At 38.8% G+C, this 15,284-nt stretch overlaps 1 protein-coding gene and 1 pseudogene across 1 annotated transcript in view; both read right to left on the bottom strand.

Annotated features, from left to right (window-relative positions):
- The window catches only part of Spink5 (serine peptidase inhibitor, Kazal type 5), a 70,163-nt gene that overhangs the window by 21,073 nt on the left and 33,806 nt on the right, over positions 1 to 15,284 (bottom strand). The window contains exons 13-19 of the mRNA XM_008825284.2: positions 14,727 to 14,854; positions 12,466 to 12,514; positions 8,519 to 8,646; positions 6,489 to 6,576; positions 5,446 to 5,576; positions 4,943 to 5,006; positions 2,629 to 2,756 (exon numbers count right to left, since the gene is read on the bottom strand). Of these exons, the coding sequence (XP_008823506.2) occupies positions 2,629 to 2,756; positions 4,943 to 5,006; positions 5,446 to 5,576; positions 6,489 to 6,576; positions 8,519 to 8,646; positions 12,466 to 12,514; positions 14,727 to 14,854 (716 nt within the window). The remainder of the gene's footprint in view (positions 1 to 2,628; positions 2,757 to 4,942; positions 5,007 to 5,445; positions 5,577 to 6,488; positions 6,577 to 8,518; positions 8,647 to 12,465; positions 12,515 to 14,726; positions 14,855 to 15,284) is intronic.
- Positions 115 to 1,759, bottom strand: LOC115068793 (annotated as a pseudogene).

Below are 15,284 nucleotides of genomic sequence, written 5' to 3'. Positions count from 1 at the left end.
TTCACATTTAATTTTTTAATGCACAACATATGTATTTTATTTTTATTTCATTTGTTTCATTCAATTATTTCTGTTTGTTGCTGCTTTTATTTTATTTACTGAAAGAGGGAATTTTTGTGACTTTTTTCTTTATCTTCTTGACCATCTTAAACTTACCAAGTTTGGAACATTTTAGCAAGCTGAAGGGAAAAGGATCATTTTTCAAAACAACCTAGGGGAAAGGAGAGGTTGTAATTATGTCCTACGGTGGGTGATCAATTGCTTGTATAATTATGTTCACTTCTAATTAATTGTGCTTAAGGCTTTGATTAAATTGGCGTGTTCCCTTCTTAGAGCAGCTGGTAGGACGACGGTGCATGCACTGGGTGATGATGTCACGGCAGTCTTGGATGTCCTCAGTGTCCACAGTGTAACAAGTGGCGGGCGCCCATCTCCACCAGCAATGCTGATTCTCAGAAACACATCGGAAGGCAGTTTGAAGTACTTTCCCTGGTCAAGCGTGCGTCCTCTCCAGCCCCGGGAGTCGCATCCTCAGGAGTAGTGTAACGAGTGAACCTGGAAAGTAGTCCTCTACTCTGATTTTCCAGCGAGGGCTTGCTCAGCAAACAGATCATGCTTGTTGAGTAAAAGATTCACAGATATGGTGCACAGTCATTTGTTGTTCCAGATGTTCATGAGGAGGTCAGAGCCTCCTACTGGCAGTAGGTCTGGCTGTCCTCCCGATGACTGCGTTCTAGCTGCTGCTAGGCAACACGAAGATGATGGCAGTCACATCACTGACGCACTGAATCAGCCTATAGTGTTCATCTAGCTGGCACCTCACATCTAACACGTGGAAGTGGACTTTGTCCACCTGGAACTAGGTCTCAAAGATTCCAGAGGTCAGAACTCGCCAGCAAAGCAGGTCCAGGTATCTTGGCAGGTTGTTGGCCTGCTTGATGACATCAATCTGATCCAGAAAGTACTGGGCGCAGTCAATGAGCTGATACTCACTGGGGCGCTCATAACGGGCACACTGCCCCACAGAGCCTTGGCATGCTCCCAGAATTCAGGTGGGAAGTCAAAGTCCAGACTCGACCTTTTTAAAAAAATATTTTATTTATTACAAGTATTATACGAGGTTGTGCACTGTTTCATTGGATTCTAACTGATTTTTAATATTCTAACTTATTTATGAAGAGAGAAGGAGCACAGCAGTTTTACCTCTTATCACTGAAACGGAACAGGCTCTCTGCTTTTCCCTCCTCACAGAAGAGTCTTAGGTTAAATTAGTAATTTCCATTTTCTTAGAAACACTATTTTTTAAAAATTTTTGTTATTTTATGTGTATGCTTGTATTATCTGCATGTAGGTAAGTGCACCCATGTCCTGCAATGCCCGCGGAGGACAGAAGATGCTGTCGGATCCCCTGGAACTGGAGTTACGGACAGTTGTTAGCTGCCCTGTGGGTGCTGAGATTCGAACCCAGGTCTTCTGTGAGAACAACCAGCGTTCTTAACTGCTGAGCCATCTCTCCAGCCCCCAGACCTGACCTTTTATCACACAGGGTGCACCAGGTTGCATGGTCACCTCAGTGGTTTCAATGGCCTCCTTCAGGTTGTTTTCTGATGTTCTGCCCTTACAGCCTGTGGGTTCTCTTTGCTGCCCTCTCTGAGAAACCCACTAGCATGCAGGATCCTTATATGCTTCCCGGTAGTGCTTTTACCAGATTCTCCAGCAGCAGGCGGTACACCTTCTTGTTCTGCAGCTGCTTCTCCATCTTTTTGTTACCTTCGCATGGTGTGTTTTCCTTGTCTTTTCTTACTGTTCCCAAGGCATCCTGTGGCTCTGCAGGGTGGGGCTGGTGGTCCCTTTCGTCCAGGAGAGGTCCAGAAGCACCAAGCAGGGGATGTGGGGCATTGGGGAGGTGGGGGCACCCGGACCTAAGGGAGCGACGGCTCTCCACCCCTCCAGCAGAGGCCCAAGGGACTCAATGCTAAGGAAGGGGCTGGGTGGACAGATACGGAGCTGCTCCAGCATACAAATATTTATATTCCTGGGTTTGTAATAAAATTTTCTTAGGAAAAAGGGGTTGCAAATTTCAAAAGCTTATGACACTCTGTATTACATGATTTTTGAGAGGAGTGTCTCATTCATCTTTGTGTAATCATTGTACACAGTGTGTGTTGTAGGTATCCATTGCTTTTGAATAACTTTAAATATTAGATGTACTTCCAAATGTTAGGTGAGCAACTATGTATGTTCATTTCCTAATATATGCTGTTTTTAGAAACCACAATTACAATGTAGAATGGCAAAATCTGTGTACTTTCTTCTCAACTGGAATTCCAAGATAAACTATAGAAAAGATCGTTTTGATAACGAATTCAAAATTCTAATCAAGAAAGATGTGGTCATCCACTGGAAGGTCTAATGGAAAACACAAGAATCTAGTAGTGTACTGTCTATTTCTATAACTATGAATTTGGATATGATGAAGGAAGATTCACTTAAACATAATCAATAGCTTTTGAAATGTGTCAAAGTCATATATACGTGTAACATTATGTATGTAAATCTGCCTGGCTTTTGCTTCTCTGGCTCCCCAGATTCACAATAGGAACCTCATTCATGTGCTTTTGTACTTACAAGACGGCCTTGCACATGGCACACTTGTTACCATGGGTCTTGCCATCTGGGCCCCGCACAGGATCATTTTCTCTTGTGCAGAAAAGTTCTCCATCTTCCAAAAGACTCCTAAATTCACTGCAGTTAACCTAAAAGAAGAAAAGGCAAGAGTTTAAATATTATCTTCACTATTGCTTTTTTGAGTTCCTATTAAACACTTTCTGAGACAGGAAAAGAGAATAAAAACTGGCTTATGCATTTTTCCTGCCTGTGATAATTGTGTTATTCGTTTCCTACTAAGCACATGGGGAATGGAAATGGGTTGGCATGTTTTTACATTGGAATTGAGACCCCCTTATCCAGAATGAGCCTGCAGTCAAACACCTTAGAATCTCTAGATTTGCTTTTATATATTTTTTACATTTATTTAGATTGTGTGTGTGTGTGTGTGTGTGTGTGTGTGTGGTTTTATGAACAAGCCACTGCTCATGAATGGAGGTCAGAGGACTACTTGCAGTTATCAGTTTTTCTCTTCTACTATATGAATTCTAGAGATCAAACTCAGGTTGTCAGGCTGGATTTTTCTGAGAAATGGACACAGTCCTTACTCAGGGATTTATGTCCCATCTCTATTCTGAAAATAGCACATATGGTCCTGGAGACCAATAAGTGAAGATGAAATATCGTATGTCCTTTAGAAAAGTCAAGAAAAATGTTCTTCCAAATTAGATTCCCTCGGATATTTAGACACAGCTTGGCTTTCTCCTCTGCCTCTCAATATTCTCTTTCAAGAGCCAGATATACTCAGATATTTCAGTTTTTCTATTTGTGACATTATTTCAATATGATCTTGTTCTCTGGATTCTCCTCCTTTCCTAAAGAATTTAAAATAAAGTCCTAAGTATGGCCCAGCAAACACGACCATGCTCATGGCTATGTCAATTTCTTAAGTTCTAATTTTGCTGCCAAGCAACTTTGAGTGAGGGCTCTTGCCAATCTGTGGTTCAATAACCTCATCTATAAAATGGAAATGAATGTCCATTCTTCATTATTAAACTAATGATCACTATGCTTTAAGTATTCAACATATGTTCATAAATCCTGGTGGTTAGAATCTAGAAAATACTGGTATATGTTAGCTCTAGAATGGAGCTGAGACAGAATAAGCAAATCACTTATGACCTAAATACTGGTTAACAATTAGGGTTGATTTTTTTTCTCCTCCATTCTTCAGACAAACTGAAATTAAATAATAATGACAGTGTAAATCTCCCATCCTACTTCTGCCTCTGGACTCACTGCCAGACCCCTACACTGCTCATAATTTTTGCAAAAGAAATATGAGATTGGTAAGTATTTTTCTATTGTGGCCAATACAATGTTGGAAATTGTGTCATACTGAAGAACTTTACTTTGAAGACATTGAAAAGTTAAGCCACTCACATTGTTTTAAAATTCAGATTCACACTTGCATGAAAGACAAGTAGAAGCAAGCAATCTTACAGCTTCAAAATACAATGCTTCTTCAGAGATCTGTGTGTGTGTGGGGTGGGGGCTATGTGTGGCTGTGTGTGGCTGTTTGTGTGTATGCTATAAAAGCCTTTGTTGGGTACAGAAAAATGACAACAGTCTGTTGGAGTTAGTCATTTTGAACTCAAAATATATTTCTGAATGATGCTTTATTTAAAAAAAAATTTTCCCCTATAGGTTGACATTCAGAAAAAAAATCAAAAGTAAAGCAAAAGTGTGTTAGGAAGAATGCTGGATCCATGTTTTTATGTAAGAACTTTGAAGTATGAACATATGGGTCCTGATACCAATACATCACTAATTTTGTAATCAAGTTCTTTCTTCCCTTTGTATTTAAATTTTCATTTTACTAACTGAGAATGAAGCATATCTGGACCTGTGTTCTGTGAATAATATTCCTCCTGTCCTCACTGATCTTTATGATTAAAGATCTAAGAGAATATAGCCATGCCAATGTGTTTGTTTAATGTATAGCTGGTTTTGTATGTACAACTGCAGAGCTGATAGTGGTCGCAGTGACTTGTACAGCCACAAAACTGAAATAATCTACTACGAGCTCTTAAAGAAAGGACTTCATGGCAGGAGCATTAACCAAAACTAAGGGTGTGTGATAAAGTCATATGAAAGTCTATTATTCTGTAAGCTAATAAAAAATACAAATAAAAAATAACTTTGCCAAATTCTGTACAAAATGCCCCCATGGTCCTTCACATCTAGGGCCTTCAAAAATTCCATGAGTGATATTTACAGCAAAATGTCAAAACTTTACCCTTTCACTGTAGTTTGAACATTCCAGGATACCTACCTTTTTAATGTCTCTTTTAGCCTTTGTTCTGGAACCAGTTGCATTTTCCTTTGCTTCTTGCTGGCTGCAAAAGAGGGAGGGGCAAGAATCATTTTATCAATAAGGGAAAATCTCTCTAGGTAGAACTCTTCCATTACTTCTGTACCTCAGCAGCTTATCTTGGGAACATAAAGCAAATGAATACTGTTCTCTGTATCATTGTTCCTGCTTTGCTTTTAAACATCACTTAAAAAACAAGAAAGAAGTTCCATAGCAAACCAGTAAATATGTTTCCCACCATATTTTTTGGTGAACTGGGATACTATCTTTCTTCCCAGAAAGTGACTAGGATAGTGATTGCGTATTATCAGACTTTTGTCTTGGTATCATTTAATGATTATGCCTTTGTATAAATTTATGATAATACATCCCCAAATTCTGTGCAAAGAAAGACAGGCTTCCTTGTTTGACTGGAGCAAGCCCTCAAGTTGTCCCTACACAGCATTGTCTGCAGCTGTACTCACAAGAAGGCCTCACACATGGAGCAGATGTTTCCATAGATTTTCCCGTCTAGCCCCTTGATGGGGTCATCAGTCTCTGTGCTGCAGGCGAGCTGGCCCTTCCTCACATGGGGACGGAATGTACTGCATAGCTCCTGTCAAATGAAGGAAGATTTGAGAGCCAGAAAAGTAAACACTGGAAACCTTCCCCGAAGTGTCCCCTAAGGAGACTGGGATGTCTTACAACAAAATATCATGGATGTTCACAAATGGTGAGGCAGGATATCAATTTCAGCTGATATTCTGTACATAGGTTTAAGTAACATATTATTTGGAACATAATATCACTATTAGAATGATTAGGGAATCTTCCATTAAAATATTATTCTGAGTTAGGAACAATTAGAGACACAAAAAATCATAACATTATCTCAGATCGGTAATTTGTAGTATGCAGAATAATAGCCAGTTTGAATCCCTAAGGAGTCATGTAAAATGCCAGGCATCACTGTATATGCCAATAGCCCCAGCATTGAGGGGCAGTGACAGGCAGATTCCCAGAATTCTTAAGCAAGTCAGACTACCTAGCTGAAATGGCAACCTTCTAGTTCAGGGAGAGACTCTGTCCCTAGACAATAAAGCAGAAAGTGAAGACGTCCTGCTGACAATTCTACATGCACAGACATGCATACTCACAAATTCATGTGAATCTGTCACATGTGCATGTGTGCATGCACACACACACACACACACAAACACACACACACAAACACACACACACACACTACCACCACCATACACACAAATGAGAAAATGAGATCTTCCAAATTAAAAAAAAAAAAAGAGAGAGAGACACGGACTATATAAAAGCTTGACATCCATGGTACAGATTATAACAAATGAAATAAGGATAAATAAAGTTACTAGGAAGATTTCTTAGACATGGGTATTCAAATGCATTTCCCCACCCTGCAAAGTCACTAAGGATGATGGGGCTTGAGATCGCACAGGGAGACTGATGAGTGAGCATAAGCATGCATGCGGCTCTGATGAGCTGAAGCAGCTACCTGTACTGTTTCTCTCTTCACCTTCTCTGTCTCAACTCTTTCCTTCTCTTCCTCATGGTTCTTTTTCTTTTCTTCTTCTTCCAGTTGGCTGCAAGAGAAGGCACAAGCTAAGCCAACTCTACAATTACATGGATAGGTTTACAGAAGGAAGTGGACTGCTTCCCCACAAATTTGATAGCTCAGCAGGTAAAAGCACTTGCTGCACAAGCCTAATGACCTGAGTTTGAATGCTGGGAAACACAGTGGAAGGAGACAAATGACTCTTGGAAGTTTTCCTCTGAGCTCCACACGTGCACCTTGGCATGCTCTCACATACACATGAATACGCATCATATACATGTGTACACCACACACATACCACCCCCCCATATACACACACAATAATGACAAAAATAAATGAAAAAAAAGTCTTCAGGACAAATGTATAGATCCAAGAGGTGTTAATACTTTGGTCACTATGCAAAGAAAGTAGTCTATATTCTCCATTTAAAAAATAATGACAATAGCATACTATACATTTTAGCAGTATTAGGCCTTCAGGAATTTTTTTTTTTTTGTAGTAGAGTGACTTCAAACTATAAGAAGTCACAATTGTCTTTTTTTTTTCTAAAATGTGAAACTTTTCCTACACAAGGTAGCCCTATATCAATGATGGAAGCAAGGAGTAATGTCGAGTGAGATGATGGGCCCATCAAAACATAACGGTTCACCATGAAATAAAACTTTAAGTATTTTAACAGAGCTATTGCTCACATTACAATTCAAATTTTAGGTTTCAGTCATGATAGAGGCCCAGTAAGATTCAGTAACTTTTTGCTGTCAACCACAAGCCTAAAATATTCTAGGTTTTTCTTTGTTCTTTGTTTTTTGTTTGTTTGAGACAGTGTCTTGTCATGTAGCCCATGCTGCTCTGAAGCCCATGAGCTTCTTGCCCTAGCCTCCAAAGTGCTGAGATTACAGGTGTGCACCAACCCGTGCAGCTTTATTCTTGCAGTTTTCTACTGACATATAGCATGTCCAAACTCATAAAGTCTTAGAATTTACCACATCTGGTCATCAACATGGCACCATCAAATTGAACAAATGAGAAAAAAATGTCATTCCTAAGTCTTAGACCATTCCTTATCCAATTGCCCTACTTATTCTCAATCAAGCTTTTAAAGTAACCATATGCACATACTTAAGGATGGAGCAAGCTGAGGTGTGAAAAGCGGAGATAATCAACAACTTTGTGTTTTAAACAGATATAACTTATAGGCGATTTTTAGCATATATTTTAGGGTAACTCTCAAAAAAGGATCAAGCTTATGATCAACTTAACAGTGTTAGCTGCTAAACAGTTGCAGACCGGACTCCTGGTTGCATTATGAAATGTGAATAACACAACTTCTTAATTGTCTTACACGATTGAACTCTGACAAGTTTACCCATACCACATGGCAAAGAAAGCCCTACAAGACCCTTAGTGGCTTGGGTATTTTAGTTCGTGGCCTGCCTATTAGGGGTTTTACTCTACAGTAGGCACCTAGCAAAGCATGCCTTTCACCTACATAGAGTAATCCTGTCCCTAAAGGATAAATACAGTGCTGACCATTCTATTTCTAGTTCAGGGAATTTAACAGTCTTCATGTAGCATCACACCTCTCCATCCTACTTATTTTCCTTTAATGCATATCTGAATATATCCATAGAATTACCACATGTCAGAGGTAGGAGGGAGGCAAAAACCAGCATGTGATCCAGATCAGGAGACTTGCCCCTTCTCATTGTTAAAAACAAAGTATGTCAAGTGTTTTTAAAAACATTTAAATTAAGATGAGTCTGTCCATTTGACATAATTAGAAGTTAGAAAGATAAGCAAACAGAAAATAACACCATTCTAGTTTTCAATACTACTTAATATCATGTCCATCTGCTTTTTAGATTTTTCTAGAGTACAGCCTATGGTATACATGCATGTTTATATGAAGATTCTCAGACCCAGGGATGAATAACAAGAAAGAATTCAGTGGCAGAGGTGAGATACTTACAACACAGCTGCACACATGGCACACTTGTTTGTATGCATTTTGCCATCTGGGCCAACAACAGGAGCATTCTCCCTGGTGCACATGAGGATTCCATCCTTTGCTTGGTCCCGGAATTCATTACAGCTTTCCTGGAAAATAAAGAATATATATTTCTAGCACTGTTACTACTTTTCCTGTGTCTTTGCCTATTGTGGGTAATAAATAATGTAGCAAAAGTCGAAAGAAAGATGATAATGTTGCAATAAATAACTAAGTATAAAGTGCCTATAAAGGGTTCATATGTACAGTGGAATATTTCACAAGTATAAAGAGAAATGAGCTGAGGCTACCAGAGAGCCCCTCACTAGCTGGGGTGAGTTACCAAATCCCCCATCATGTTTATTCCCATTTTGGAACCATCTCCACTCCCACTGTTTTGGAACTTGAACCTTCTCTGCTAGTTAGTAAGAAACAGCCTATCCTGTCCCCATTGTCTCTCTTTGGGTCTTGGCCCTGTCCCTCCAAGGCTGCCAGAGAGTGCCTGACCAGCTGGGAGAGATAGCCTGATCTTCTCATGCAGGGTCACTACTCCCCTGCTATGAAGATCAGCCCCTGTCCCTTGGCTCCAGGGATCACACCTCCTTTGCTTAGCTAGTTAGAACAGGCCCAGCCTATACCATCACCTCAGCTTTGAGCTATATTCTTTCACCTTCCTGGAGGTCTCTTGACTAGATTGCTTGGATTCATCTGGTCCCTCCAATAAAATAACTCAGAATAGAGAATCTTGAAACCCAGACCAGCTAATGATTCATATCAGACCAGAAAACAACTAAGCTACATCAACATTATAAACAGAATCAAACCTCAAATCAACACAGGCAGGCTTGAGTTTCATACCAGAACAAAAGAAATCAATATGCCCAGACAGAACAAAAAACACAAATAATATATAAAACAAAAATAATGTGTCCTCACCAAATCCCAACAGAGACAGAGGCAGGTGGATCTCTGTGAGTTCAAGGCCAGCCTGGTTTACATAGTGAGTTCCAGGCCAGCTGGGGCTATAGGGAACCCTGTCTCAAAAAAAAAAAAAAAAAAAAAGTGGTGGGTGAACCATTTTTTTCAAATCTAAATTACTAATGAGATTATTTCAACTAACAAAAACACTTACTTATTGAATGATTTTTATTTTGTGCATGAGTGTTTACCTGCATGTATGTAGCTACACCATGTGTGTACAGTACCCAGAGACCAGAGGAGGGTGCCATGTAACTAGGATTACAGACAGTTGTTAGCTGCCATGTGGGTGCTGGGAACTGAACCTGTGTCCTCTGCAAGAGCAGCCAGTGCTCTGAACCACTAAGAAATCTCTACAGCCCCTAGTTATTTATTTTTATTAATGAGTCAGTTTGAGGGTAAAATTTTAAACTATGTCAACTTTCCAGAAATGATTTATTTGATACATTTATAGGATTTAAAAATACAATAAATAGGGTAAATCTGGTATATGGTATGTGATTGTAAACCACAGTTTATACACAGACAGATTTGACTTTGCTATCTAAAAGTTCTCCCTCATATGTGGATCCTAGAACCAGACTCTGATAAATAAGTATGCAACCAGACATAGCTACAGAAACCAGGAAAATGGAAACAGGAAATAATGGAAAGGAAACAGGGAGGTAAAGAAAAAGAAAGAACATGAAAGAGAAGAACAGTAGGAAACAGGCCTTAATAAGTGTGATATGGATCAGAATTGGGTTAGCATAAGGGAGTGGGTGAAGGAAACTAGGGGATGAAGGGAAAGAAGGAGCTCAACAGAGGTAGGATCATAGGAGCAAGGGTATTAGTAAGGAAGAAAGGGGGGGGAGTGGGGTCACCTTAAGTGGGAAAACCATGACAGAGGGATGAGACATTACAAGAGAGAAACAATGCCTAGCTAATAACAAAAACTAGAGGGAACCATATTACTCCTACAACCTACTGACAAATTACACATAGCAGATCAAGATATATATGTCTAGGTAAGGTTTCTCTGAGAAAAACTGATCTTTGCCCAAAATTTATCTACATGACACACAGTAATTAAAAATACCAGACTGGTGGAACTAACCTTCTTTGGTTAGATAACATACTTTGAGGTCTATAATAATTTGGTCAGAGGGACATAAAGGACAGTTTTTGCTCCTTGCCCTCCTAGGTCGACTAGTTCCAGGGGACTATGAGCATCTCTCAAAATGTCCTATAATGGTAGTGGGTCACCTGTCCTCTTGATCAAGGAGGTCGAGGAGATCCACCAGATGAACTTGAACCAGTGTCCAGTCTATAAAATGGAGGGTCAACACAGAGGAATCATTTCCTCCATGCTTCCAAGCGAAGCCAACAGTGGTCAAGCAGAACCTTTGACTTATCTTCACATAGGTCGAACTGGTAAAAGAAAGGAACCAGGGCCTCCTCCCGAGCCCATGTGATCCCTGAGGAACAGGTCCTCAAATGACCTTAAGAGTAAAAATAAATTGGTTTTATCTGTACCAACTGTATGGCCTTAAACACCCAAAAGGAAAGTATAACCAAAGATTAAATGGGCCAACATAATTTCATAAGAGTCCATATGTATATCTAAAGGCTACACAACAAGCAACAATGCCAGACAAGCTATACCTTCTTTTGAGTTGATGCCCAGGGTGGCCAAAAGGATTCCCAGATAGTAACCCAGCATAGAACTGGGAAAATGAGCAGCAGGCCCCAATCTTATCCAAAGGACTGTAGACAACTGATTACCGCTAGATGAAGAACAGCTGACCCTCCTAAAACAAAAACTTCTAGATAGGCTGACTAGATTCATCAGAGGGGCAAGTAGTGGGGAATGGCTGGGGGTGCTGGCAATACAGCAGACGGTAGCAGGGATATCAGAATATAAGGGCTCTAGTGGGAGAAGGGAGGCTATGGGAGGGTGCTACCTGGGAAGTGGGGGTATATCCATTGTCAGATGCCAAGGAGTTCAGAAAGTAACCGACTGTGACTAGTAATAACCAGATATATAGAGATTAGAAACACATGTGCATCGTAGTGTCAATTGTATTAAAAATAAATTTTTCTGTATGAAACTGTATTTTAATAATGAAATGGAAATCTTTTTTAAAGTTTAAAACCTCATTTAATTTTATGTCTTATAGAGGTTATACGGAGTACAATATTGTATACAGCCAATTTTGAAAGAGATGCATCTTACCTCTGGAAATTGTTATTGAATATGTCAATGCTGTTGTAATGAAATGCTTCTTCTAATTATATGGTCATTAAATGAATAATTTTAAAAAATTAAAAAAAATAGAGTATAAACAAAGAAGGCAGACTAAGAATGATTGGAAATTCGAAGGAAGCTTAGCTTAACATTGGTCACTGGGGTGAAGAAAGCCAGTACCTTTCCCTGAGCAGGGTAGTGACAGAAGTCAAATATGACAGTTCACGTGATGTTTTTGTAAACTGGTGTTGTTGGAATCTTGTACTGTCCATTTGTAGTTCTAGCAGTACTAATGATGTAAATTAACATTAATGACCTGCACAAGCTAATATTGACAATCTGTGCCTAACAAAAGAAATCTAACAAAAGCCAAATACATGGAAAACCTCTCACAGAGTTAGCTCTCCAATTTTTTTCATTATATGAGCCTCAAAATTAGAGTAATAATGAAATAAATTTAGTACTTTTTCAAATTAAAAGTTATTCCTCTCTCTCTCTCTTTCTCTCCTTCACCTCTCCACCTTCCTTCTTTCCCACTTTCACCTTCTCCCTCAGCCTCCTGAATAGCTGGAACTAGGGGTGTGGGCCAAGGTTCAAAGTTTTGTTTGTTCCTGTCAGGCATGAAATTCAAACAAGTATTTATGCTAACTGCTAATGAGATAACTAGATTGTTAACTGTATAACAGAAAGGTCAGAGCACAGGCTCATAGTCTGAGAAAAATACCTTTACAGCTTCTCTTTTAGTCTTTGCTCTTGCTTTGTCTTCTTGAATGCTATAAGGAAAAGGAAAGGAAAAAGTGTGAGGAAGCAACCTTAACCCAGTAGAGTAGTTCCTTGACGTCCATAGGCTCATCATCATTCAGTGCTATGACTATTCTCAAGCCACCCCAAAGGCTTACACATCAAAACCTGTCATTTTATTATAATAAACTGAAATTCTTCAGTTGTCTCAAAAACTTGGTATGAAAGAGGAGGTCTTTCAATAAGTAATTCTTCTTTACTTCCCAGCCTATGTCCTGTAAGGACATTTCATATTTCCTCATTCTAGTTCTTCTTTGATCATGTGATCAAAGGGGTAAAATTTGAGTTCTGTGAGGCAGAACTGGGTTTAGAGGAAATAATCCAGATCAAACACTGCACGGAAAACATGAATTGTCTCATTATGTATTGTATCTCTCGGTGTCTTTATTTTAATTGGTGATGGGAATAGGTAAAGCAAAAGAGAATTCCTTTCTCATAGAAATGTTAGAGATATTATGCAGGTTCATTACATGACATTACATGAAATTAAGATTTATGCTTGGTCATAGCAAAGTGACCATTATAAGTGATAAAAGGAGTTAATACCATCATTATTGTCATCATTATAAATGAACGTTCAAAAAACTTGCTATGACAGAAATGAAAACAGTGGTAAAACTATATTTTCTGAATAACAGTGGTATAAATCAAGCTTAGTGGTCTGTGTCTATATCGTGATTAAGGGATATGTGACACAAATAATTCATTCAAAATTTCATAATTTGTGGAAATTACTTAATGTACTCTAATCAACATAAGATTTGATCATCAATCAAATTAAAATGATTTTAAAATTAGAAAAGAGTGAGCATCATCAAATTAATTTTCTATCTAAAAGATTTTTAGTGTTCCCAGGCTCAGATCTAGTGGAGAATTCTCCTGAATGACATAGTTGTCAAAGAAAATTGAAAAATTACATCAGTTTGGAGACACAGAAAATAAACTCAGGTAGCATTTTGCTAAAAAATTAAGAGAGTTCATGAGAATTATACACTCATGTTAGAGAAGCTGTATAATTTCACCTATTGTAAAATCATATTTAAATCCCCCACAAGTGGACAGTCAACTCATACACATAAAAGCCACCATTCTTGAATCTTTCTATCTGCTACAAATGCATTCTTCATGTTGACCCCCAAACTTCCTCTCTACAGCCATCTCTTCTACTTTAGTTGCTCAAGTTCATATAGAATAAGTAGAAAGAGAAGCCAGGCATAGTGGCGTGCACCTTTAATCCCAGCACTCCAGAGGCAGAGGCAGGCAGATCTCTGTGAGTTCAAGGCCAGCTTGGTCTACATAGTGAGTTCCAGGACAGCTGGGGCTACAGGGAGACCCCATCTCAAAAAAAAAAAAAAAAGAATAAGTAGAGAAAGAAATACCAAGGCTGGAAAAACTAAAAAAAAAAAGTTCCCATGAATGACAATGACAGACTATATGTTACCTCATCCACTTTTGTATTTTAGGTAGTGATTTTTCTATAAACTAAAAGCAATAAGTCTATTATAGAACATTATTTTCTTTGGGTGAAAGATTCTAAGTTATTGCTAAAATGTCACTGAAGAAATCATTTGGTATCTTTTAAACTTTTTTCTAATTGATAATTGTATGCATTTAAGGGGTACAATGTGATTTTTTTATTTATTTGTACATCTGAAATGATTGAATTAGGTTAATAACCTCACACCATTTTGGTGGTGAGAACATTTGAAATTTAATCATTTAGCAGTTTTGAAATATTTGTTATTAACTATCAAGTGAATGTAAAAAAACTGCTTCTTTTCAGCTGACTATGCCTTTTGATCTATGTCCCCTCAGTCTTCTTGCCCATGCTTCTCCCTTTCTACTGCCTGCTTCTTGAGTGTGACATTTTGAGACTCCACATATAAGTGAGATCATGTATCACTTCTGTGTGTGTGTATGTGTGTGTGTGTGCGCGTGTGTGTGTTGAGTATTTTTCAACTATTATATCACAATAATTATAATCTAAAGTAATCCAAAAAGTTTTCTATTTGTGTTTAGTGCTCTTTTTTTTGTCTTTTAATCCATTTAAATGTGGCTCTAAAAAATGAGTGTTCAAAAAGAAAGTGAATTATTATCTACACTTAAGAACAAGAAAACAAAACCTTCCTATGGTAGTTGCCATGCTCCTATCCCTCACAAGCCCCATGGTCCTGCTTCACTCACAAAAAGGCTTGGCACATGGAGCAGGTGTTGCCATGCATTTTGCCATCTGGGCCTTTGACGGGGTCATTCTCTTTGGTGCAATAAAGTTGCCCGTTCTTCCTGGACTTGCGGTATGTACTGCAAAGCTCCTGTGAAATGAAGGAAGGAAAATGGAGGTATTGAACATAGGTCAGTTAGATCACAGAAGTTTCTGAATTGTCCTAGAATAGTTCTAAACTTTGAAGAAAAGCCTGACTGTTTGTAAGTGATAAAACTTGAAAGGAGATCAGGAGATTTTAAGATATCCTGCAGTTGATGAGCTATGTGTGGGGTTTTAGGATTTTGTTTTGTTTGTTGATGTATGTGTGTGGGTATGTTTGTGTGTGTCTTTTTGTCTGATTGAAAACAGGCTCAGAGGTCAAAGATAAATTTCCGGAGTTGGTTCGCGTAGTCTGCCTTCTTAAGGCAGTTCTCTCTTGTTTCCATTGCAGCACTGAGCACTCCAGACTAACTGGCCCATGAGTTTCTGAGTGATTCTCCTAGCACAGCCTCCCTCTCAGAGTAAGAGTGCTGGGACTA

This window comes from Nannospalax galili, unplaced genomic scaffold, assembly GCF_000622305.1.
Source record: "Nannospalax galili isolate Female #2095 unplaced genomic scaffold, S.galili_v1.0 scaffold128, whole genome shotgun sequence".
Lineage (NCBI taxonomy): Eukaryota > Metazoa > Chordata > Mammalia > Rodentia > Spalacidae > Nannospalax > Nannospalax galili.
Note: the sequence above shows the minus strand (reverse complement) of the source record. Positions and strands in the feature narration are given on the sequence as shown.